The sequence below is a fragment of the Trichosurus vulpecula genome, chromosome 6 (genome assembly GCF_011100635.1).
Source record: "Trichosurus vulpecula isolate mTriVul1 chromosome 6, mTriVul1.pri, whole genome shotgun sequence".
In the NCBI taxonomy this organism is placed as follows: Eukaryota; Metazoa; Chordata; class Mammalia; order Diprotodontia; family Phalangeridae; genus Trichosurus; species Trichosurus vulpecula.
In genome coordinates this window covers 258348627-258372619 of record NC_050578.1, presented here as the reverse complement: position 1 = coordinate 258372619, position 23993 = coordinate 258348627, and the positions used below count along the sequence as shown (strand labels likewise).

General features: G+C 50.0%; 2 protein-coding genes across 4 annotated transcripts in view; one reads left to right on the top strand and one right to left on the bottom strand.

The window, feature by feature from the left end:
* CKAP5 (cytoskeleton associated protein 5) overlaps positions 1-4044 on the top strand; it is an 88191-nt gene extending 84147 nt beyond the window's left edge. For 2 of the 3 annotated variants that reach the window (XM_036762593.1, XM_036762594.1), the window contains exons 42-45: positions 769-852; positions 968-1127; positions 2461-2612; positions 2699-4044. In XM_036762593.1, coding sequence (XP_036618488.1) covers positions 769-852; positions 968-1127; positions 2461-2612; positions 2699-2941 — 639 coding nt within the window. In that variant the 3' untranslated portion in view covers positions 2942-4044. The remainder of the gene's footprint in view (positions 1-768; positions 853-967; positions 1128-2460; positions 2613-2698) is intronic. The other variant, XM_036762595.1, reaches the window with a different exon arrangement.
* Positions 4045-7721: 3677 nt separating this feature from the next.
* On the bottom strand, positions 7722-17149 carry F2 (coagulation factor II, thrombin). Its single transcript, XM_036763171.1, has 14 exons — positions 17010-17149; positions 16260-16423; positions 16118-16142; positions 15777-15830; positions 15126-15231; positions 14849-14985; positions 12804-13115; positions 12173-12295; positions 11934-12060; positions 10458-10625; positions 8883-9056; positions 8595-8773; positions 8326-8396; positions 7722-8013 (listed from the first exon to the last, which is right to left on the bottom strand). Exons 1-14 carry the CDS (start codon positions 17086-17088, stop codon positions 7870-7872), a joined length of 1863 nt encoding a protein of 620 aa, XP_036619066.1. The 5' UTR covers positions 17089-17149; the 3' UTR covers positions 7722-7869.
* Positions 17150-23993: the final 6844 nt, after the last annotated feature.

Below are 23993 nucleotides of genomic sequence, written 5' to 3'. Positions count from 1 at the left end.
TGGGGGGAGTGCTTATTAAGTGCTTACTGTGTGCTAAACACTGGGGATACAAAGAGAAAGTAGATCGGCCCCTCTGGTCAGGGAGCCCTCATTCTAAGGGTAAAAACGCATCTAGGATGTTTCAGCCACCTGGTCCTTTGGGTTCACTCAGATCTTTATTCATCTTCTTTAATGGCGTTCTATTAATGAAACCATGTTGGTTTCTGATGCTGAACCATTTAATGATGCCAGGGACCATGATGTTAAGAGTTTTCTTTTTTGAGTCATCTAGCTTGTAGCTACTGAGGAGGGAGGGGCTGTAGGACCTGCAGGAGAAGTTAGGAGGCCGCATATCCACAAAGGTTGTTACAGTGGCCTGTGGCTTTGGTGACCAGGCTGGAAGCACGGCCATTGGTGAGGGTGGGGGAGAGGAGGGCCCACACTGAGGTTCCAGGGCTCAGGATCCCAGAGCATCTCCAGCAGTGAGGAAGTGGCCGTTGAGGTGTTTGACCCCCCCGGCACATGCTGCCTCCTATCTGCTCCAGGTACACTGGCTTATTTGCCCCTCCAGTAGCTGTGGATGGTGGGTGTAGTGAGTTCCTTCTCTATAGAATTTGGTGGAGCCCAAGTTTCTTATATGACCACATCCATCTAAACCTTTGTATTTCTGGGCCAAAGTCATGTGTAAGTTTTTCTGACAGGTGCTGGCCCCTTTTAGGTCATGTACAAAACCAGAGGGCTATTGGGAACCTTGGTCTTAACTTTGTTTCTTGTCCTTAAATTCTTTAGGATGAAAAATCATCAAAGGCCAAAGTGAACGACTTCTTAGCTGAAATCTTTAAAAAGATTGGCTCCAAAGAGAACACGAAGGAGGTAAGAGAGGGGGCAGTCCGGATGAGAGTCCTCTTCGTGGAAACAAGTCTTAAGTCTCCATTCTGCTGCTAATGGTGGGCCCTCTTCTGCTCTTGCTCCCTTTTTAATTCATCAGGGCCTAGCAGAACTGTATGAATACAAGAAGAAATACTCTGATGCGGATATCGAACCCTTCCTGAAAAACTCCTCTCAGTTCTTCCAGAGCTACGTAGAACGAGGTCTCCGGGTGATTGAAATGGAGAGGGAAGGCAAAGGACGCATTCCCTCTTCAACAGGTAGAATTTCCTCCTAATGTGAGGTGGATGGAGCCTCCCAGCCCAGGAACTTGTAGGCGCCAGTTATTTTGTCATGGTTTCCACAAAGGAGAAAAAAAGACAGGGGGTTTATTGCTTGTGGAGGTCAGGAAAAGACAGATAATTGAATTAGGGAATAAAAGCCTCATGCAAATTTTTTTTTGTGGGGGGGAGGAGCGGTATCCATCCAAAGAAAGTGCTTGGCTTAGTTCCCTAAGCTGGTGAGAGGAACTGATTCTCTTAATTCCCTGCTACTATCAAACATTGTCCTTTGGAATTAGATTCATTCAGTTCAACAAACATCTGCGTGCCCCCTGTGTACAAAGTGTGCCCTAGCTTCTTGAGTTTAATTGAATAATTGAAAAATGAAATTCTGTAAAGTCCACAGGGTTAGCCTCACTGTCCATTGACCCCCTCAAGATTTGCTCACACAGAATGGTGCCAGGGAGCAGTTTGAGGAAGGCTCCATCGCCCTCCCTGTTTTAAACGTTAACAACAGGATCCACATAGTATAATGTGGAACCATCAGGCACAAATTTCTTTTTTTGTTTTTGAGGGGGGAGGGCAGGGCAATTGGGGTTAAGTGACTTGCCCAAGGTCACACAGCTAGCAAGTGTGTCAAGTGTCGGAGGCTGGATTTGAATTCAGGTCCTCCTGACTCCCTACTTACTGCGCCACCTCAAAGCTTCAGTTGTGAGCTTCCTCTTAGAATCTATAACTTCCCTTTTGGAAGGAGAACTGCCCATCCAGTAGTATATCCCTACAGGCATTTCCTGCCCCAGTTGTTTGTTATTCACATATTCATCAAGCATTTTGGCTCCTCCTTTCCTAAAAAGTCCTTCTTGAAACTCACCTTCTCCTTGGGCCTCTGGGTGCCTTTCACAGTTTTTAAGGTTAATTCCTCTGCTTCCTGAACCAGCTGTTTCTCCAAATGCCTGTGGTTCTGTTCCAATCCTGGAAGACCTAGGCTTCCCACACTTTGCCCATTTATATAGCCCCAGGAGTTCTGAGAAGCCACAGTCCCGATGTTCTTTGGATGGACTGGTCTGTGTTGACACCGAGTGAATTCCTGAGGTCTTATTGCTGTGGTATCCAATCCGGGCTCTGTGTTTTAGAAATAAAAGCTGTCCTTTCTAGGAGATGGGCTTTAGATCTCTCTCTCCGAGCTGTGCCCTAGTGGGCTTTGAACCCTCACCAGGGGTCTCAGCAGGACAGAGGGTGCATGTGGACATGAGGGTGATCCGAGGAGGTGTTGCACCAGCTGACCACAAAGCCTGTTGCTTGACTGTTGTGTCTTGGCCTTCCTCCCTCTTAGGGATTTCTCCTCAGATGGAGGTATCATGTGTCCCCACTTCTACAAGCACAGTGTCCTCTGTGGGAAACACAAATGGAGAGGAGGTCGGACCCTCCGTCTACCTGGAACGGCTGAAGATCCTGCGGCAGCGATGTGGCCTAGAGAACACCAAGGTAAGATGGGCCTTTCTCCTGGACTGGGAGGGGGCGTCCATCCCGGCCATAGCCTGCTGAGAATCTGTATCCTCTTTTCCTGTTAGCAGGATGACAGGCCTTCGCTGACCCTGCTCTCCAAGCCGTCGGGGCCTGCAGTGGTCTCCTCCACAGACATGCTCCACAGTAAGCTCTCTCAGATCCGGGAGTCCCGGGAACAGCACCAGCACATCGACCTGGATTCCAACCAGATGCACTCGTCCGCCACCACCTCCTCCTCCTCCTCCACAGCTGCTAACATTGATGACTTGAAAAAAAGACTGGAGAGAATAAAGAGCAGTCGCAAATGAAGCTCCCCACATGCTCCCCAGCTTTAGTTTACTCAACTAGAAGTCTTCATAGTTAAAAGTGGCCTGCCCGGGCCTAGGCAACACAAACTGGTTTTATGTCTAACAATGCAGATCTTGGGGGAGGATGGAGTCATTGTGGCACAAGTCTCTGTACATACTCTGCTTCTCTCCATGAGCATCCTGCCCATAGAAGACTGTCTGTGTATTAGTTTAGTGTACAGACCTGTAAACAGCCACCCTTCTCTCTGCTCAGACTGTGTTCTCATCTCTTTTTTTAATTGCTATTATTTGTAAAGTTGACTTACATTTCCTAGCTCTTGACTATTAGAAACTCTTCAGTGGTTTTCCTTTGAGTTTGTGAGCTCTCCTCTGTAACCCTAAAGGGTCGGTCTATTCTGTATGGACGCATGGCATGATAAAGCTAATTTAAGTGTCTTTTGTAAATAAAGTTTGCATTAACTCTAACTGTCTACCAAGAACAGCCCCGTAGTTGGGAAGGTAGAGCTTGGTGTTGCCTGGAACATCTGTGACTTAGCCAGCCACAGGCAGATGGGACCCTTCAGGTGGAATGTGGCCTTTTTTCTTGGCTCCTGGACACCCAGCATGCACGCCATCTGCCTGACTCTGGGGTGCTCCAGAAAGCTCCTGCCCCCTCTGTTAGGGGTGCCTCCTCGACCTCTGTGTGGCTTTCCAGCTGCTGCTTGTGCTAATGGAGCTCATTGGAGTTCTGGGCTCTGTTAGCTCATCTCTCTAGCTTGGTTCACCTTGTCTTCGGATTAAGAGGAGCCTCTCATGTGACTACTCCACCACATCTGCCCTTGGGCCCCAGGACAATGCCAGGGGCCTGCTCATAGAAGCGGTTGTTCTCAGGATCATTTAGGTGTAACCTCGAGGGCGCAGGCCTAGGAGCCTGGGAGCAGCGTGGGAAGTGGCTCTTCAGGGGTCTCAGGCCCTTGGCCACCTCACCAGTAGCTGCCTCAGGGCCAGCTGGCATGAGGATGGCCTTTCTGCTCAGTGAGGCAAATGTAAATGGAATCCCTCGTATAAGGAGTGTTGTAAGCCCTCCCCAACACTTAAATCATAATAAAGGAGACTAAAGACCAGTTCAAAAGCAGCCGATGCATGTGTGCGCAGTTCAGTGAGAGAAACTGGAGTGAAACCTGTTCGTAGTATCTAAAGCAAAGCAGTAGCACGTGGTCTGATGCGTGCGTGACCTGCCATGCCTACCTACAGTTTACTTTGTCTGCTTGGGGCTGGGGGCTCAAACCGTTGGACTTCACAGCCCTGAGCGGCCATCCTTCCTTCACTGGGCTTTAGCTTCTCTTTTTTGTCAGATGAGAGGCTTCTGACTAGCCTTGTCTTGTACTGTGTGTTCGGTGGCCCGACAGGCTCCTGCTACACTGCCCGAGCTAAGTTCCCCCTGTTCAGTGGGAGCCCTCACTCCTATTCCCCCCGTCATGGAGGAAGGAAGAATTAAACACCTTCAGTCTAGATAAGGAGACAATTGTCAGTAGTTTATTCAGCATCCAAGGGCTGACAAAACCAGCTAGCATTGACAAAGCCATCCCTTATGTTCTGCCTGGTAAAAGAAGGCCTCTCCATCCACAGTTTGGAGGGCCCCTGGAAGACAATCAATCCCCTTGTTTTTTTAAGGCTTTGCACATGTAAAGTGCTTTCCTGTCTACAGTGCCCTCTCCTCCCACCATGCTCTCATCTGGGGGCCAGTTCCTCTGACCACATCACAGATCCTCTGGCTCACAGGGAGCTGGCCTGCAGGGGCTGGGACTGGAGCCCAAGACTGATTCTTTCTGTCCCTTGAGCTGGACTTTTATCTTAGGAGGAATTTCCCATAATCATGCCTAGAAGGCAGTGTGTCACCATGGAAGGAACACTGGCCCTGAAGCCAGAAGACCTCCCAGCTTCTAATCCCATCTCTGAGACTAAAGGCTGTGAGAACTGTAGGCAAGTCAAGTCACCGAGCAGGTCAAGTCCATTTCTTGTAAAATGGGGTTGGTTTTGATTTACCTCCAAGCGCCCCTCCAGCTCCATGACTGATGCGGTAACATCCCACCCGTTTACTTCGGGGCTATGAGAGAAGGTTGGAGGGGCTCAGGGAGGTTTGTAAGAATACCTTAAGTTCCCAACCATCTCTTGAAGCCATCCATGCCCCAAAGTGGAATGGATGGGCCGCCCTGGGCTACAGTGATTGTTGGTCGAGGCAAGTTTCAAATGTACCATTGTCAGGGACATCACAGTAATCTTCAAGTATGGCTTAAGGTACATAACTCCATGGTCACAGTCAACTGGAGGGGGATCGTTTCTCTAGCAGAACCATCAGGGCAGAGACATCTCTTTAGACTTGGACCTCTAGGCCGATGCAATTGAGAGGCAGTGTTGCATCATGGATGGAGTTCTGGATCCAGGAAGACCAGGGCTCAAATCAGCCTCAGATACTTACTAGCTGTGTGACCCTGGGGGACTCACTTCACCCCTGTGTGCCTCATCTCTAAAACGGGCATGATAAGACCTACCCACCTGCTCAGGTTGTGGGAATCCAATGAGGTCGTCGTCGTAAAGGCATGTAGTAGGTGCTATGTAAACGCTAGCTATTATATGGTCTGTTGTTAAGTCTTTTTACAACATCTGACCTAAGTTTGCCTTGTTGCAGCTTCTACCCACTGTTCCTGATTCTGTCTCCCTTCCTCCCCCACCACCGCTCTGAGGGGCTTCCTCCAGCCAGTATGCATGCGGCACAGACCCTGGGCTCCTCACTGGCCTGGTAGCCCTGTCGGCATCCCTCCTACGGTGTGGGGACCAGAACAGAACCCAGAACGCCACCTGCAGTCTGACCAATGCAGAGGACAGACGGAGGGGCGCTCATTCTGTTTCTAAAAGGTGTGCCGGCCAAGGCCCTGTGAGCTTTCTGGACAGCTACATCATACCGTGGTCACCTAACGAGCGGCCATCCCTCCTCGTTCATCTCTCTTTCGTGAGAACCATTTTTCGAACCGAAGTAAATGTTATTACATAGGGCATCCCCAAAAATCTCTGGACAATTTTAAGCTTTAAAATTTTTAGAAGTAAGGGAGAGAAGAGAACAGAATGAGCATTTGTATATTGCATGTTTAATATTTGCAGATGAAGAAAATGAGGCAGACATGAAATGACCTGCCCCGGGTCACACAGCTAGTGTCTAAGGTCAGATTTGAACTCAGGTCTTCTTAACTCCAGGCCCAGAGCTCTAACCACTGTGCCACCCAGCTGCCCTGTAATGCTACAGCTACACAGAGCAGCATTTTAAAGGTTTAGTATTTAAACGTTTTAAAGGTTGATGTTTCTTAGTAAAGTTCAATATGACCACTGTCTTGTGAACTTTGTTAAAAACAAACAAACAAACAAAAAACCTCTTATCAGCTGCTTCCCAGGAACTAAGAGGATGGCCTTTGTAATCCCAGCCTTAAGGTCATCTGAAGAGTGAGGTTTGGATTCAGAGGGGGCAGTTGGGACGTGACCCCACAAGAAAACAGAGATGGGGCAGGTCACTAAAGCGGCCGTAACCTGACCTGGCTAGTGTATTAGCGACACTTTTTAGCTTGGCGCCTTTTACAAATTGGGTAAATACGGCATCCGTGCCTTTATCCAAGGGGCAACCAGGTGGCACGGCGAACAGGGCACTAGGTCTGGAGTCAGGAAGACGTGAGTTCAAGCCCCGCAGCAGACGCTAGCTGTGTGACCCTGGGCAAGTCACTTAACTCCATCTACCTCAGTTTCCTCATCTGTAAAATGAACCAGAATAGGAAATGGCAAAGCACTCCAGTATCTTCACCAAGAAAACGCCAGGGGGGTTGAGTCAGACAAGACTGAATATAACTAAACAATAGCCTGCCTTTATCCCAATTTTTGACAGAAACATTTCATAGCACAAGACCAAGCACGGAACGCTGGGATGTCGTGCTGCAGTCGCGCCAAGCTGCTCCTGCATCCAGCTTTTCGTTCAGTCCATGCATCCATCCGTTCACCTGCGGCCCTCGACTCCACAGGAACACAGAGATTTCAGTCCTGAGGCAGACCCGTGGTTCGTGTCGCCCAGTTACCAACAGTTGGCCCAAAGGATGTGCTATGGGAGGGCACATCTGTCCTCTCTGCTAGTCTTAAAGACGAAATACACCCCTTTACTGTTGTTTAAAAAAAAAATCCTAAGTTCCAATTTGTAAATAGGCAAGCTCAGTGGACTGGTGTGGAGAAGATCGTGGGGGTTAGGATCTGGAAGACTTGAGTTCAAATCCTGCCTCAGAGCCTTAGTAGCCAAGTGACCCTATTAACCTCTCAGCATCAGTTTCCTTGTCTCCAAAATGGGGACTGATAATACCCAGTTCTCGGGGTTGCAGCCCTTAAAGTGGCGGCTTTGATCAAGGAAGGCTGTGTGTAGAGGGGGTTAGGCTTGGTGAGAAGGGTTGCCTCTCATCAGAGACCTGAGTGAAGGAGGAGAGAATGCAGGCAGGGCATCCTTGTTCTCACTAATCTCTAAACAAAACTTGACATTTCCTCTATTTAAAAGCATGGTTCTGATGAGGAGTCCATAGGCTTCCCCAGACTGCCCAAGGGGTCTACAGCCCCCACAAAGGACAAGAACCCCCGCCTTGAGGGGTGATTTCTTTTCCAAAGTTGGTTCTGTCTGGTCCATGTGGTGGTTCAGTTCTTAGATGTCCCAAGCAGCCCCTCTGGGGGCCATCTGAGCCCAGGACAGGGAGCTGAGTGTGAGACGTGGGATAGCCAAAGCTCATAGAGGGAAAGACTTTTATTGGGAAATAGATATTTTAGAAATAAAAAACCAACACAAAACCTTTCCACTTCGTTGAGGAGGGGGGAAGGCCTCTTCAGTTCATGCTCCTTGCTCGGGAACAGGGATAGGGCCTTACAGGAGGCCCCTAAAGTCCAGATCGATCGATGGTTTTCTGTATCCACTTCTTCAGACGGAAAACATGAGTATAGAAGCCATATTTCCCATCCCGGTCACAGCCTTCACCCCAGGACACGATTCCCATTTGGTACCAGCGATTGTCAAAAGGGCTCTTCAAGAAGACAGGATTTAAGATGTCAGAGGGATGCCTCCATCTACCCTCCCTAGTAACTGCCTCTTCCCTCCCCCATGTTGGGAATAGAGCAGCATAATCCTTGCCCATGAGACAAAGAGGGTAGGGGGATGAGAGAGATCTCTCTTCAGGTATATCAAGCACAACCCAGAATGATGCTGTTAACTCCGTCTAAATATTGGAACCCTGAGACAAAGCTCCAGTGGCCCCAGCCTAGTTTTAGATCTGTCCAGGGCCCTTTTCCAGCCCAGCGCTTTCCCAAATGTCCATCTAACCAGAAGTGACACTCACCTTCATCACAAAAGGCCCCCCGCTGTCTCCTTCGCAGGAATCCCCTCGTTTCTCATCGTCAGGTTGGTACCCTAAAGAGGGGGTGGTAGAGTCATTTGCTTCAGAAATCAGACCCTTGCCCACTCTGCCTATCCCCAAGGATGCCCGAGTGGAGATGAGCCAGGCAGCAGGCCAAGCTGGCATCTACCCACTTTTTCTCTGACTATTTGAGTGGACCTTGGACCTTGAGCTTCCTCTTCCCAACCCCTCCTCCCGCCCCACAAACTTGCCTGCGCAGAACATGTTGTCTGTGATTTTGATCCGGGTGGAGGCCCGGCAAATGGCCTGTTCTACAATGGGCAGGTTGATCTTCTGCATGACAGTGGGCAGGTTGTCTCTCAAGGAGGTCCACGACTCCCTAAGGTTGCCCCAGCCAGTGACCCTCCCTTTGTGCCCAGACAGGAATAACCTGGGGAGGGGAAAGGGGAAGATGAGGGAGAGTGAATGTAGGAGCTAGCCCCCTCTGCTGCAACGTCTCTCCCCCTCCAACCCAGGCACCCCCGAGGCCCGGGCTGTACTTGTGGACGATGTCCTTGGAGGGCAGGCACACTGGATGGATGTAGTCAGTGAAGGGGATGGGTTGTTTTAGCTTCAGCAGGGCGATGTCTCGGTCCAAATTCTCCTTCCAGTTATATTTGGGGTGGATCAGAATCTTCTCCAGCTTCGCAATCTTCTCCATGGTACGTTCATACCTGTCCAGAGCCCAGCACGGGGGTGAAGGGGATTCTCAAAGGCTCTTGAGAAGGCAGCCTAGAACAGGGCCTTGTCCTGGTGTCTCCCGCATGCTGCATTCCCTTCTCTTTTCTACATCTCCCCTGTTAGATGGGGAGCTCCTTGAGGGCAGGGACTGAGTTTTTTTGCCTTTCTTTGTATCCCCAGGGCTTAGCACGGTGCCTGGCACATGATAAGAACCTAATAAATGCTTGCTGACTTCCCTCATCCTCCTTTCATGAAAGCCCATTATTTTGGGCATGCCTTCCCCCTTCTCAGCCTAAGCTTTGACCCTTTTAAAATGAAGGAGTTACAAGATACAGGACGAGATGGAGATTTTTGGGCATGACGGACACGTGGGAATTTGATTTCTTGGCTGTGCCAATTTGTCACATGGGTTTTGTTTTCTTTTTCCCTATGGGGTGAGGGGGAGGTAGGAAAGACAGAAAATGAATGCTTCTTAATTAAACAATAAATGAATAAAAGCAAAATTTAAAAACAAATTCACAGACCTGGGGCAAAGCCCCCGGCATCCTCCCTAAAATTGATCGATTGAACAAGAGCTGATCCTTGGGTTCCCAGGACTGATGGGGAAGTGCAGCCCCCCACTTCATCAGAGAGGTGCCTGATGAGGCTGACGCTGCCAGATGTGGCCAAGGGCTCCATTTGTTCCACTTGACTCAACTGCTTTGTCAACTGTAATGTTTCCAACTCGGGTCCATATTTGTGTTTTTGAAAATGAGGCGGGGATTGGGATGTGGTGGAGCTGGACTAGTTTTAAGGGCCATCCCAGCCTCTCATTCCTAAGAACCCCCGGGCCCTTGGGAGGTTCTTCCAGGATCCCGTAGTGATAAGTAGAGGGGGAGGGTATCAGGAGGGTGCAGAGCAGAATTTGTGGGAACTTGAGGAAAGTCCCTCCCTAGGTTAAGGGCGCCCCATGTGGCTGACTCAGGGGAAGACACGAAACAGTCTTCAAGGCTGGGTGGGCAAGCTGGGTCACAGCATCACAGGCTTGGGACGGGAGAGACCTTGGAGGTCTAACCCCGTCACTTGACAGCTAAGGCGAAGACAGTTGTGCTTGGTAGCACTAGAGGGACCACCCACATCCGGGAGATCTCTGGGGCAATAAACATAACTCCTTTCTACCAGGCTTTACAGTGGAGAAGGCAAGTGCTCTCATCCCCACTTTACAGATGAGAAAAACTGAGGCTCAGAATGGCTAAGCAGCTAGTGAGCATCTGAGGCGGCATCTGAACCCGGCTCTCCTGAATTCGGGCCCATCTCTCACTCTGTGACAGACCAAAGGTAAGCCAGACTTCTCCCCGGCCCTCCCTGGGCCCAAGGCTGTCCCGCCTACACCCGGCCCTGGCCTTGATGCGTACCTGGAGCGATGGTGTTTGCCAATGCGCACTAGCAGGTCGTCCACTGTGAAGTTCTTGTCCCACGGCGGGTAGAAGAGGCAGTGGGCAGCGGTGAGGATCCAGCGGTCACTTATGAGACTAGCCCCACAGAGCAGTTCCTGAGGGGTCTTCCGGAAAAGCATCACCTGCCTGGAGACAAGGGGGCACCCGGAGTCAATCGCTGCTACCCTGGGCCCCAGAGCCGCGACACTGCCCTGAAAATCCACGAACATAGTCAAAATGCCGTCCTGAAAACCACCCTGGGAGGCAGGTGACATTAGTATCCTTAGCCGTATTTTACAGATGAGGAAACTGAGGTCAGAGAGATTACGTTACCTACTCATCATCAGGCAGGCAGTAAGTGTCTGAGCTGGGACCTGAACCCCTGGGTCGTGACTGATCTATTTACTGATGCATGGTTAATCCATTGGATCTGGTGATTAGATGTGATCAAGGAGAAATTCTGAAGGGAAGAAGTTGAGGAGACAGCAGGGAGGGAGGGAGTGGAGGCTGTGGGGGAGACGGGGGGGGGGGAGAGAGAGAGAGAGAGAGAGAGAGAGAGAGAGGAGGAGAGGGAGAGACAGAGACGGAGTCAGAGAGAGAGACAGGGTCAGGGGGAAAAGAGAGACAGAGGATGCCTCTTGGGGCTAAGTCCTTGTGGAGCCTGGGGGGCTAAGGTTAAGGGCACAGGGAGGGGGCTCAGTTACGCTGAAGAGTGGGAAGGGAAGGAAATGGGGGGCAAAGGGGCAGAGTGGCCCCAGCTCATATCAGGTCTGCTTCAGTCTCCAATTCGGTCAGCATTTATTAAGCACCTAGCATGTGTTAGCCATTGGGCCAAGTGCAGGGTGGTTTACAATCCACTCTGGGTCTGGAAGGGCTTCCTCCATAGGAGGGGTCACTTAGGCTGTTCTTGGACAGAACCTGGGCAGTACTGTAAGGAGAGAATGCATTCCCAGGCATAGAGCACAGCTTTTGCAAAGGCATGGAGGTGGGCAATGTAATCTCCCAAAGAGAAAAAGCAAGTGACTCTATAAAGTAGCAGACTGGATTATTTTTTTTCCTCTTTTTTCTTTCTTAAATTTTGCTTTTTCAGAGATAATCAGGGTTAAATGACTCGCCTAGTAAGTGTCTGAGGCTGGATTTGAACTCAGGGTCCTCCTCCACTGTGCTGCCTGGCTGCCCCCAGCAGAATGGATTATTAGATTTAAAGGGGAGTGGCAGGGTGGTGTTGGGAAAAGAGAAGGAGAAAATAATCATCGTAACAAGAATGGCAGTGACATGGGGGCATTGATGGAGCCCTTTCAGACATCTTGCCTGTGCCTCAAGCCAGCCCTGTGGGGTGGGAGAAGGGAGAGGTTTGAAGTGGCCATTGTGGGGCATAGGGGAGTGGCCGGGGAAGTACCAGTGAGGATGCAGCCTGCAGGCCCCCTGGCATGAGGAGGAAGGCCTGAGTCTTACCAAGGAGCAGTGCCCAGCTCGGCATCATCCCCATGCACGATGCGCCCACCAATGTAAGAATCCAGCAGCTCCTGCTCGCTGTTGTCCTGCAGGCTCTTCTTCTCAAACAGGGGCCGAATCCCACAGTCTGAGAAGCCAGAGCGGGGCCCGGTCCGTGAGGCAGCCAGGCCCCCCCACCCATCCCCGCCTGCCGGCCAGCCCACCCTACACCAGGCCCCACTCTGGCTGCTCCCCTTCACCTGCTTCTCCGGCACCAAAGGTCTTCTCGTTAAAGAACACTTGGTAATCCTGAAGTGTGCTCCGGCCCTCGATGGTCTCTGGCGGCGGCTCCAAGTCTCCTTCCACCTCATCCACGGGGCTGTCTGGGGGCAGGACAGGTGGTGTAGGGAAACTGTGAGCTCCACAGCCCCCGGCCTCCTTCCCACAGTGCACGAGGACAGAGACTTCACTTGTTATCCGGGGCCTCGCTCACACATATTAGCTGCCCAATGGTTATTGCTGAAAAAGTGGGTACTAGCCAAGTCCCCCCCCTCGCCAGCCCAAGGGAACTCTTGGAATGAATGGGGCAGCAACATGGCGATATGGGGAGTAGATCTGGAGTCAGGGGGCTGGGCTGGGCCACACACTCCCCATGTGACATTGGGTTCTGAAGCGCCTTCCGGTTCTGCCATTCTAGGATCCTGAGTCCTCCCCACCTCCCACCTCCCAGCCAGTCTCCTCACCTTGATTCCGCTCTCCATCCCATTTCCCCATCCCTTCCCCCACTTCCCACCTCTCCCAAGCTCTGGAACGATGCCCATGGGGCATCTTCTACCCACAGCTTCGGCTCCATCTGAACCACCCAGGGCATCAGCCCAGGCCTTGGCTCACCGCAATAGGTGGTCTGGCAGTACTCCGGACCAATGGGGTTCCCAGCCACAAAGCACCAGAGGCCCTCCTCATCACCATCAGGATTTCGGCAGTAGTTCTCATCCAGGGACACAGCAGGGTCAAAATTGTTCTCCTTGAGAAGCGGCTTCAGCTGCTCAGAGGCCCAGGGCAGGCAGGGGGCCCCGGACACAGTGACAGCAAGGTTTCCTTGGTACTTCCGGCCCTCATCAGGGACACAAGACTGCGAGGTCCTCGGTGCCACCGGGTTGGGGTTTCTTGGGGTCAGAGGCACAGTGAAGCTGTTGTCCTTTCCTGGACCAATTGGGAAACCGATTCATCAGAGACGATTCCCTGAGAGTCTGTTCTGTGCCCAAGCCCATGGGAAGCACCCAAGATAAGTCAGAGGTCAATGTCTTCATTTTATAATTAATGAAACTGGGAACAGCAAGATCTTTGGTTTTTAGGATGGGGGAGACTTGAGTACGTGTGTAGGCAGTAGGGTTGGGGCCAGAGAACAGGGAGATATGGGAGACTGGAGGGGTGGGGCAATACAAGAGAATTTGGAGGAAGTGTCTGTGGCCAGTGTGATCACTGAGGTGAGATTGGCAGGATTCCCTTGCTCAGGAGGGCTCAGCTGAGGTTGGACCACTGAAGTCCATAGTGGATGGTCAGCTGGGATTAGAGGGCTTTTTCCAGTTCTTTCTGTATGGGAGGAAGATGGTGGGACTGATCTAGGGTTGGGGTTTGGCAAAGCACCAGGAGCATCAGGGAGCAAGAGACAGTGTGGAGTAGAGGCTGGGAAGAGAGGAAAGCGGAGTCAGGATGGGGCTGAGGAATGGAGGGCTTGGTGAAGACCATGAACAGGTCTGGGGTGGGGGGTGGGAGATCTGGCCTAGAGAGCTGAAATCATAGGAGGTTATGATCAGAGAAGGGAATCAGGGTCAGGCTTTGATCAAGGAAAGAGGACACTTGTGGGTGAAGACAAGATGGAGGGCAGACAGGCTTAATCTACATTGTGTGGCTTGGACCCACTGGGTAGGCAGTCTGCTGAAGACCACGGACCCCATGTTTTTAAATGCATAAGATAAAATACATAGGATTACAAAGAAAAGTAATCATATTGAAGTGCAGCTATAAAAACACTTTTCACCAAGTTCACAGATCCCAGGTTAAGAACCTGATGGGGGAGGGGGTGTGGCTATCCCAGGGTCTGCCCAAGGCCAAGGTCATGGGATACTGACAAATTGGGGGGTCAGAGTGTTTGAGGGCAGGTCGACACCTATGCTGAAGACCCCCAGGGCAGAAGGACGGAGGTTGGGAAAGTGAGGAAGACAGTGAGTCAGGCACCGAACTCCTGGAGAAAGAAAGAGATCAACAACAGCTGCTGTGATCCGGAGATAAATTTGGAGGGTAAACTTCAGAGGAGGAGAGGATGCTGCGTGGAGGCAGCCGAGGGAGGCCTGGAAACAGCCACGAGGAGCAAGCCGGCTCCTGCCTCCTTCCAGGAGCAGCCGATCTGGGACAGGGCAAGTAGCCACCCTCTCTGGGCCTCTGTTGCCTTATCTGCCAGATGAGGGGGTCTGACCAGATGATTCCAAGGGTTCCTCTCCCTCTCAACCCTACTAATGAGGCTACACAGTACGCTAACTGTGGCAGCCCCAGGTGAGGCATTGTGATCATTTGCCCAAGTCTCAGGCTGCTGTCCCGCCCCACGCCCCACACCCCACGTAGCTGCCCTGGTCTCCCCTCCTTTTACTGCTCCCCCCAGCTGCCCTGGTCCTCCTCCTTCTCCTGCCTCCCCCCTAGCTGCTCTGGTCCCTCCCACCTTCTTCTGCCCCACCCCCAGCTGCCCGGGTTTTCCCTCCTTTTCCTGTCCCCCACCTGCCCTGGTCCCTTCCTCCTCCTGCCTGCCTCCCCAGATGCCCTGGTCCTCCCCCTTCTCCTGCCTCCCTTCTAGCTGTCCTGGTCTCCCTCCTTCTCTTGCCCCACCAGCTGCCCTGGCCCCCCTCTCCTCCTCGGCTCCCCTCCACTCTTTCTGGGCTCACCACAGATGGGGATGCTGCACTCTTCTCGCCGCAGAGTGGGGTCACTGGTGTAGCACCAGGGTCCAGTGGAGCTGCCATCTGGGTTTCGGCAGAAATTTTCCCGGAGGTCAGCATCAGGGTGTGTGGTGGAGTTAAGGCTGAAATAAGAAAGCAGTCAGCCCAGAGAGAGGATTGGGGGGCCAGGCCGGGACCCAGGAGTCAGCTGGGGGATGTCCCTGGCCCGGTCTTTCTCTGTCCCTGGGATTTGGAGGGAACGAGGGATGGGAAAGAGACTCACTCTGGCTTGTGTGGGTAGCGACTCCTCCAGAGCTGGCACGGGATCCCAGACTTGGTGATGGAGATGTTTCCCCGGTAATTGGACCCTATGCCCTCTGCACAGTTTCCTGCCAAAGACCAGGTCCAGAGCGGGGTCACTGAGCCCTGCTCTGCTCTGGTCCCTACTGGGTCCTCCTCACTCCCTGGTACAGCTGCCTGCCCTGGGTGTAGCCCTGGCCTCTGCACCAAATCCATCCCAAATACAGCTGCTCCTTGTGGAGCGCTTTACACAACAACCCTGGGAGGTAGATGTAATTATTATCCCCATTTATAGCTAAAGTAACTGAGGCAGAGATGGAGTGACTTGCCCAGGGTCACACAGGCAGTATCTGAGACTGTATTTGAACTCGGGTCTCCAAGCCCAGAGCTCAGTCCCAGATCAGACCCCCACGGTTCTTCCTCCCAGCTCCTGGCATTGCCCCATGCCTCAGGACGGTTCTCTGCTCTGTCCAGCTTGCACAGCCCTATGCCCCGGAAAAAGCTCTGCCCCCTGACCAGCTCTCCTCCTCCCCTGGCACAGCCCTTTACCCTGGGCACAGCTCTCTCCTCTCCCGGCATATTCCACCCCCTGGCCCAGCGCTTTGTGGTCCCAGTGTGTTCTACTCCTCCTGACCTTCTAGGCAGGCATCGAAAATGACTCTTGAGGTTGTCCTCACAGGTTCACAAACTAGGAGAGAGCCAGAAATGTCCATGGGAGCAAGGGCTGAGGTGCCAGCAGCTGGGGGCCTCTGAGTCTCCGTTGGCTTTGGGTAGGTCACAAGCTGGCCCCCTAAGCACCTGAGACCCAGAAAGCCTGGGGCAGCTGCTGCAGGCCCAGGGCTGGGATTGAAAGGGAATAGGGTGGGCTGGGCAAGTTTATCCCCCAGGGGTATGAGAGGTCAGGAGATTCCCACTTGTGACCACGAAGGTCCTGGGCTAAGTGTCCACCATCCCGTCTCTGCCCATGGTACTCACCTTTGTACTTGGCCCAGAATGCATCCTGTAAAGATGAAGGCTGGTGGTGAAGAGCTGCAGGTCACTGATCCCCTCCCCTTCCCCTGAGCCCTCCTCCCCAGACTCCCTGTCCCAGCCTGCAGCTCCCCCAGCCCCTTCTCACCGTAGCTGTGGTGGACTCCAGAGCTTCGAAGGCCTCTTCATAGCTGCACTGCTCTTCCAGACACTCGCGCTCCAGGTTTCCAGCTCGCATTTCCTCCAGGAGGCCTCTGTTGGCCCGCCGGACCCTCTGGAGCACAGAAAGTGCCTGCCGCTGGTCAAGGAACACTGTATAGGAGGCAAGGAGGGGGAGGTGTGGAGTGTGAGCCTTAGCCCCCAACAGGGCAGGGCCAGCCAAGAGAGGCCCAGACCTAAGCCTCCTCTCGGGAGGGTCCTCATTGGAGGTCAGGGGGCAGGAGAGGAGAGTCAGAATCAGAGGACTTAGCTCTCTGAGGTCCCTGCTCACTCATCTGGAGTAACCTGGCCTCGCTTTACAGACAAGGAATCTTGGGGAGCTGAGGGTACCGAACCAGAACTGGTAAGTAGCAGAGCCAGGGTTAGAACCCAGTGCTAAAGACCATGGGACCTAGTCCTCCTGCTCGCTCCCTCTTTCTCCGACTTGTCTCTGGAGGGTGCCAAAGGCAAACCATCTGACTCCTTCCATCACAGAGACCCCTAACGCCTTTCCCCAACAAAACTACCCTTCACCCATGCTCCTCTTCTTCCTCTTCTCCTCTCAGTCTTTCTCGATCTCTTATGTTTACTGCAGGTCCTCTCCCCAGTGCCTCTGTCCCCTTTCTTTGGTATTTCTGACCCCGTTCCCCCGTCTAGATCCCAAAGAGTGTTCTAGGGGCCACAGTGTTTGGGTCCTTACCATGTTCACAGTGGGCAAGGGATAGCAAGACTCCTAGGATCAGGTAGCTTTGTAGGGTCAGGCCCTGAACACCCATCATGGTGCCTGTGGAGAAGCTGTGGAGTTAGGGATCACAAGCAGGCCGATCTGGCCCCTCTGGGTTAATGTTGAACCAGCATGAAGAAATCAGAAAGAAGGGGTCAGCGGGTCAGGGCTGTATGGACAGCCGCTGCTCCTGCCCACCCCCACTTTTGGCTTCTGATTTTGGCTGGGAAAAGCCTAGGATTTATGTGCTCGGGGGCATGTCATCCTGGGCCATTGTCTTGGCCCAGAGAGTGCAATGGACCAGAGGTTTGACTGTAAAGGGACAGGGACTTTTGTCCCTGGGTACTGGCTGAGGGATGTGGGGAGAGTCACTGCACTGTCTACTCTCATCTGAAAAACTGGGATATTACAGCCTCTGCTGCCAGTCTCTCAGTGATTTGGCCTCAGAAGGACCTTAGAGATGAGCCTATGCCCTGATTTTACACATTAGAGGACTGAGGCCCCAAGGGGTTCAGTGATTTACTCAATGTTATACGGGTAGTAAGTAGCCAAGGCTCTTTTTTTTTTTGTATTCCCATTGTATTCCCTTTAACACGGTGCCTGGCAAACAGTAAGTACATAATAAATCTTGTTGATGAATACAGATTTGAACCCCTCTTCTGACTGCAAACCTAGTGCTCTTTCTATAGTACCAGAAATAAAAGACTGAAAAGGGTCATGAAAAAGTGAAACACGGGAGGATTTGTATGAAGTGATGCGGGGCAAAGAAGCGGAGTAGAATAATATTCCTGATGACCATGAAAATATAAATGAATCAACACTCAAAGACAGCAGAACTCAGATCAGAGCAATGGCCAACCTTGGTTCCAGACGAATGGTGATGGAAGGTCACTTACCCCTGCTAGGCTGAGAGCTGGGGGGGCCACGGGGACTGAATGCTGAACTAGAGCTGAGAGGCGGCAGCTGAGTCACAGAATTATAGATGTAGAAGAGGAGGAAAGTGAGACCCAGAAGAGCTTCACAAGAAGCTAACCCCAGGTGCTAAGCCTACACACCCAGAACTCTTTCCATTTAAGTTGGCTTTGATAATCGTGGGGAAGTAAGAGGAGGGTATTGGGTGGGCTTGCGAGATGCTTTTATCCTCTAAATTCCTCTTTACCACCAGAAGGTTAACAGTCGTGAATTTTTTGGCCCCTGAGACTCATGGAGACCTTTGTGATAAGCAGTGAAATCACCCATCTTAGGAAGGGAATACATGCAAATAAAGGAAACAGAAACTTAGCCAATGTTCTAGAAAGTGCCCCTATTAGTAACGTGGCTCCCCTTGGAAAGAATCCCTTGATCCTGGGTCCTTTGCCCACTAGCTCACTGTGCTTGGGGCTGGCCAGAATGTCATGTTCCATCAGCCTCCTGGGCTTAGGGCTTTTTTTTTTTTTTGCTCTAAATGACATGGCCCCCAGCCTGTCTCCCTGTGACTAGAGGCATCTTTTTCCCCTGGATGGCTATCCAGGCTTTGTTTTCCCTCCACCTCCCTCTCCCACTTTCTGTTTGCTGTAGGTAGAGGGTGGGAAGAGTCAATATTAGCCCTGAGCCTGAGCACTGAGGGACAAAGAGCATGTCCAGAGGGAATTAAAAGTTCTCTTGTGTCTCTCCTGGTCTGTCCTGCTGGGGTCTGGCCTGGGGTCATGTGCCATCTGGGGAGGGCAATGGAAGGGGGAAGTTAGGGTTGAGGCCAAGGATTCTGTGGAGGGGAATGAAAGAGGAGAAGGAAACCAGGTGTGTCCACTGGCCTGCTACTCCAACCTCAGCCGGGAAACAAGGGGGAAGGGTGGGGAGGTAGGGCAGGGCCCATGGTCAGTCAGGCTTCTGGCAGCTGAACTTAGATGTTACTTCCCATAAAATACTAGAATGTTTGCTACAGGGTTAGGAAGGCCATCTCCAGCATGGAGTTCTGAGAAGGGTGCAGGATTTTCAGAGAACCTGGGTTCAAATCTTGGGTCTGTGTGACTTGGGGATAGGTAACTAACTTCACCTCTCTCCCTCTAAGTTTCAGCTGTAAAATGAGGAGGGCCAGACTAGATGAGGTCTAAGGCCCTTCAGCTCTAACCCAACAATCCTTTGATGCCCAATGAGCTGGAGGCCTTCTCTCCCTCTTTCCTCTAGGTTTTTTAATATTCTGTGGCTCACTTTGATTTTATTATTCCTCATACATACTACACGACGGGGTCATCTTCTTTGCTGAATGTAAATTTGCTGGAAAATATTCACATTTCTTGTGCATATCATTGCTGGAAATAAGCTCCGGCCCACTTATACCAACCACGCCATTTCCCATTTGGATAACACGGCATCTGTACTTTTATTAGACTGTGACTTTCTAGGGCTTGCGGCTATGTAGCCCCACCAGAATACGGGAAGGAAATACAAAGATGGCCAGAACAGATTGACAAGACCTATCCATTACCAATGGATGAATTAATCCACTTGGGGGTTTGGCATTTCTAGAAAAAGGAGGGTAGTGCAAGGGGAGGTCTCCTTGACAGGGCCAGGCACATGTTTCTCCAGAGTATGAAGGCAGTGGGTGTGAGGTTACTGAGGAGAATTGGGAGTGAGGTGGAGCATGGCCACAGCTTTTCCTGAAATAGCTATCTTAGGGTGGCTTCTTTTTTTCCTGTCTTTGAGCACGTGGGATTATGAAAGCGCTGACTAACTTCGCCAAGGCATTCCAGACCACTCTCTTAACTCCCAATTCAGTTCTGGGTGCTGTTCACCATTTTATCTGTAGTGCTACCTAATACACACAGACATACACACACATATCTGTACCTATGTCTATCTATATACATGTATACACACAGTGTTGTTGTTCAGTCTTGTCTGATTCTTCGTGACCCCATTTGGGGTTTTCTTGGCAAAGATACTGGAGGGCTTTGCCATTTCCTTCTCCAGCTCATTTTACAGATGAGAAAACTTAGGTAAACAGCACTAAGTGACTTGCCCAGGGTCACACAGCTACTAAGTGTCTGAGGCCAGATTTGAACTCAGGAAGTCTTCCTGACTCCAAACCTGGCACTCCATCCAGTGTACCACCTAGCTGCTCACTCACACACACACACCACACACACACACACACACACACACACACACACACACACACACACTCACACACACATCAATATACATATTGATGAAATAACTCAAGGGGCTATCTATCCAGTTATCAGTCTGGACAACAGTGTTTCATTCAGTCAGTGTTTTCTGTGGGCTTTATTAATCCAAAATATTTTGCATTTTGTGTATCCATTGAGGAAGTTTTAATATTCTGGGATTTTATATTTATATATACACACATATCTCTGCATATATCTATCTATCCATGTCTACATATGATCAACACAATGTCACCCATAGACAGGCACATCTGGAGGGCTATGCCACAGGTGGAGCACTCCTCCAAATGGAGAATCCCTCCTCCATTTGGATCCTATGATAGACATCCTCCATGGCAGTTGCAAACACCCTGGATAGGTAGTATACATCTCCCTGGATTTATGCCTTGCTTATTAGTGATAATCAGAGAAATATTAAACAAAGCTTTTTTTGGTATTTATGAAGAAGTCTTATATGCTCTTACTATATGCATGAGTGACAATTTATTGGAGGAGATCCAGTAAGGCTTCACTTTGCTCCACAGAGTTCAATATTTTTGTAATCAATAGTTAATACCAGGGGATCTTGTTTTTATACGTTTTGATTTTTTTGTGAAGATTCAGTTCAAATAAGCCTTTCTCACAAGCCTACTATGATGGCACCAGAAGTATACCGTAGAAATCTGTTAGGAAAGACTGCCCATTCCCTTCTCCCATTTTCATGAAGGATCATCTTGGTATATGGACGGATCATTCTTAAGGATTTTATAAAGATAAAAGTAGGAATATGGATGGTTGTTAATGTGTCTTGAGCTTCCTTTCTGGTAATAAATAGCCTGTGTGACTTCCCATTTGTTTAGTGTCTTCCCCTCTTTCCATTATCTTGAAAATCAGTCCCTTAAAGCTTTCAAAACCGTACTGCCACAAGCATAGATTCCTTCTGTGTGTACACAGTTGGCCCCGGTTCTCCCCGGCTTCCTGTACTTCAGCACTATGTCCCTTCCTCATGTGGCACACTGGAGAAGAATGTGTTAAAGCGTCCAGATAATAATGTTCTGGAAATGCTGAAAGAGATATGCTCTATTTTTTGTCTCCTGTCCTCATTCCTGTCTATAAATACTCTTGCAAAGATCTGGCTTAGTTGGGTCTCATGCCAACTTTTCTACAGACTTATTTTTTTCTTCCCTAATTTTGTGAGATGACAGAGCTCTTCATCTTCCACCATTTCTTTTCCATGGTTTTCCAAGTGAATTTTTATTCACTAACAGCAGCCCGTGTTTGGCAGTATCAAGCGTTTTCTGGGTAAGGCACTCTGAATTCCTCACCTCCTAATTGAGATAATAACTTTTTATCAATAAAATGCCTATAAGGAAACATAGGGAATTTGTTTCAAGGTCTTTTCTTTTATCTATTTCTGATTTTCAGTGTCAACAGGTCATCCGAGTAGGTCAGGAGAAGCTTCTATAGCCACATGCCAGGCCTTCTCATATTTTTTCTTCTGATTTAATTTTTACTTTTTCCTATGACAAGTTGCTCTTCCAATGGCACACAAATAGCTGATTCCTAAATGACTCCCACATCAGTAACTGGGTAGAGGGCCAGGATAAATCTAATCAGATGATGTTATCAGGGTAAATTTGTAAAGTCTTATAGTGGGACACAGAGGGAGGCATGGTTGGACAGCAGTTATAACAAAGAGCTTGGAGTTTTAGCAGACTGCAAAGTCAACAGCATGATGCGGCTGCCAAGGAAGCTAACGTGATCCTGAGCCATGTTGAGAGGCACAGCTTCCATGAATATGAAGCTGACTCATCTGGAATACTGTATTCAGTTCTGGACACTGACAAACTGCAGAGTGTCCAGAGGAGGGCAACCAGGATAGGGAAGAGCCTTGAGTCTGTTATAGAAGGATTGGTTGGTTGAAGGAAACGAAAGTGCTACCCTAAAGAAAAGAGTCAGAGGGGAGTTGACAGTTTTTTTTAAGTATTTGAAGGGCCATCATGTGGAGGAGGCTGAATTAGGCTGGTTCTATTTGGCCCCAGGGTGCAGAACCAGAGACAACTGGCAGGCATTGCAAAGAAACAAATTTAGTTAGGCCCAAGCCTAACTGTCAGGAAAGACTTGCTAACATTTAGTACTATCCAAAAGCGGAATGGGGTGCCTTGGGAGGTGCTTAGCTCCCCCTTGTTAAGGCCTTCAAGCAGACTCTGGATGATCACTTGATGGGTATATTACGCTAAGCATTTCTTTTGGGTAAAGGCTGGACTAGATGGCCAGTAATGCCCCTTCCAACTCTCTTCCTTTGTAATTGCATGACTTTATGGTCGTGTGACCTTGGGTAAGTCACTTTACCTTGATGATACTGAATTTCCCCCTCTGTAAAATGAGGTTGGACTAGAGGAGCTGTTTTCAAACTTTCTGGTTCTAGGACCCTTTTACGCTCTTAAAAATTGAGAACCCCCACCCCTTCCCCAAGATTTTGTTTTACCAGTTGATGTTTATAGCATTAAAAATTAAAATGTCTTAGTATTACTGTGAAAATAATTTTGACCTCACAGGCACATCAAAAGGGTCTCAGAGACCCCCAAGGATCCCTTGACCACACTACGAAAATCACTAGACCAAGTGATCTTTAAGGTAGGTCCTTTTCAACTCTGAAAGCCCAATAATCTTAGAACTTTTTGAGATTTAGTTCATTCCTTTGTAAAATGAAGATGAAAATATGAATGCTTACCTCCATTATAGGGATCTTTTTTTTGGTCTGGACCTGGGTTTCTTTGGGAACTTACTGACACGGGACTTTTTCCACCAACAGAGATCTTTAATAGCTTTTAGAGGACTTCGGGGGGCACTAAGCTAATGACTTGTCCGTGGTCCCACAGCTCCAGGGCTGACCATCCATGCTGCCCCTCGGTAAATGTATATAAAATGCTCACTAAATGAATGTAAGTTATTAGCATAGAACACGAGGGCGGGAAGGGCCCATAGAGACCAACTTGTCCAGCATGCCCTTTTTATAGACTGGAGAACCCTGATTAAAAGCCAGCTCTTTTGACTACAGGGTCAGGGCTCTTTCCACCACAAAAAATGAGAATACATGTCTGTACATACTAATTTGGGTCCCATAGTACTATATTTTATATCTAACACGAAATACGACTCTATGATGACTTTGTTCTAAACCTAACAAATCTTAAACTGAATAATGCTGCTCTCCTTCGAATTTGGATTTTTGTATAATCTGTATAGGCTAGGTCTCCTCAAAATGCTGTTTGGGGAGAACTGGAATGAATGTGCTTCCTCTTCAAGAATTTCACTGTAGTAAGTAATTTAGTCTCTCCATTGTTAAATCCCTGACATGTTGCCTCATCCTTTAGTGAAAAGGAGCCCTGGCCAGAGTGGGAGACTCAAAGTTCTCGTGCTGGCTGTGCCTGACTGGCGCGATGCCCTGGAGCCAAGTCCTCTCACTGTCAGAGCCTGTTTCCTTCTCTGTACTAGCAGGAAGTTGGATGAGATCATCTCAGAAGCCTGGTTCCAGTTCTAAGACTAGTTGTCAGAGTTGGCATCTACCCTCCTCGTTCACCTTTTCTTCTTTCCTCTGACCAGTAACATGCAGAAAGGCAGCCTAGGGTGGGTGGAGGGAAGCCAGAGCAGGTGCTAATATCTATGCACTGACTGGACGCATCTGCAGCTGGCACAAAGGAAGGGTTTTTTCAATCCTGTCAGTCTTAGGGCCTTTTAGACTCTCCCATGTGCCCCGATTGTCTTGTGCCATTTTGACCACTGGCTCCTAAATTCCTTGGGAGGAAGG